The sequence below is a fragment of the Apis dorsata genome, unplaced genomic scaffold (genome assembly GCF_000469605.1).
Source record: "Apis dorsata unplaced genomic scaffold, Apis dorsata 1.3 scaffold_884, whole genome shotgun sequence".
Lineage (NCBI taxonomy): Eukaryota > Metazoa > Arthropoda > Insecta > Hymenoptera > Apidae > Apis > Apis dorsata.
The window spans coordinates 190,629-191,558 of NW_006264000.1; the positions used below are offsets into that span (position 1 = coordinate 190,629).

The 930-nt window shown below is 29.7% G+C and overlaps 1 protein-coding gene across 1 annotated transcript in view; it reads right to left on the reverse strand.

Annotated features, from left to right (window-relative positions):
• Positions 1–734: 734 nt before the first annotated feature.
• LOC102676532 (dynein regulatory complex subunit 7-like) overlaps positions 735–930 on the reverse strand; it is a 2,802-nt gene continuing 2,606 nt past the window's right edge. Inside the window, exon 4 of the mRNA XM_006623364.2 lies at positions 735–930. Coding sequence (XP_006623427.1) covers positions 866–930 — 65 coding nt within the window. The 3' untranslated portion in view covers positions 735–865.

Genomic DNA, 930 nt, shown 5'->3' on the forward strand with positions numbered 1-930 from the left:
TGAATCAATGCACAATTATGTGTTTTAACCCGCTCCTTGTGTTTTTTTGAATTGAGTTCGTTCTTTCTTTCTTTTATTCTTTTTTTTGAGTTACCTTAAGACCGAATCAAAATAGGTCGTAATGATTTTACATTTTCTTTATTAAAAACCTTGTATATAAGTGTATACCAAAATCTTGAATGGACTGTTGTAATTATAATAAAGGTTAAGATGTTCGTAGAGAGGTATTATTATCGATTATACTTTATCATTTATTAGTGTAAGTGCGTGCGTGTGCGCGCGATGGGAAATTTCTTTGCGGTCAGATAAAAATAAAAATAAAAAAAGATTATATAGTCTCGACCGATAGACAATGTTGTGTTTTAAAATTTTTTATCCTGTTACATTATCCTGGACATATATACAATCGATAAGGATGTATAATCAAAATCAAGAATCGTGAATCTACGTTATCTACGGTCGAGAATCCATTCATTTTAATTTTGCGTTCTACATTCTAATTATCGCGCAGATATATTTGAAAAAAATAATAGCTTCATGATATTTAATTATGGACTGCACTTTTTCCCAAACAGTTCTACCTCTCATTTTGTTAGCGAATTATTTACTTATGGTAAATAATAATAAGATTTAAAATAATGTGTGCACGTTACTCGCACGAAACTAAATGGTCCAAACAAATAAATTCGAGATAAAAAAATGACAAGACGATATTTGTTATATCGATGAGAAATTATATATATTATATATATATATATATATATAAAGTATATATATATTTAAGGACCTTTGTCGCTTAGCTTTATAAAATAAGATGTTTGATGACAACAATACGTTTGACTACTTACCATTTTGAGTGGTTTGTTCAGTGGCTCGTACTTAACGTAGTCACTGACAAATTTTCCGCACTCCTGCCACGTGTACAGTTCC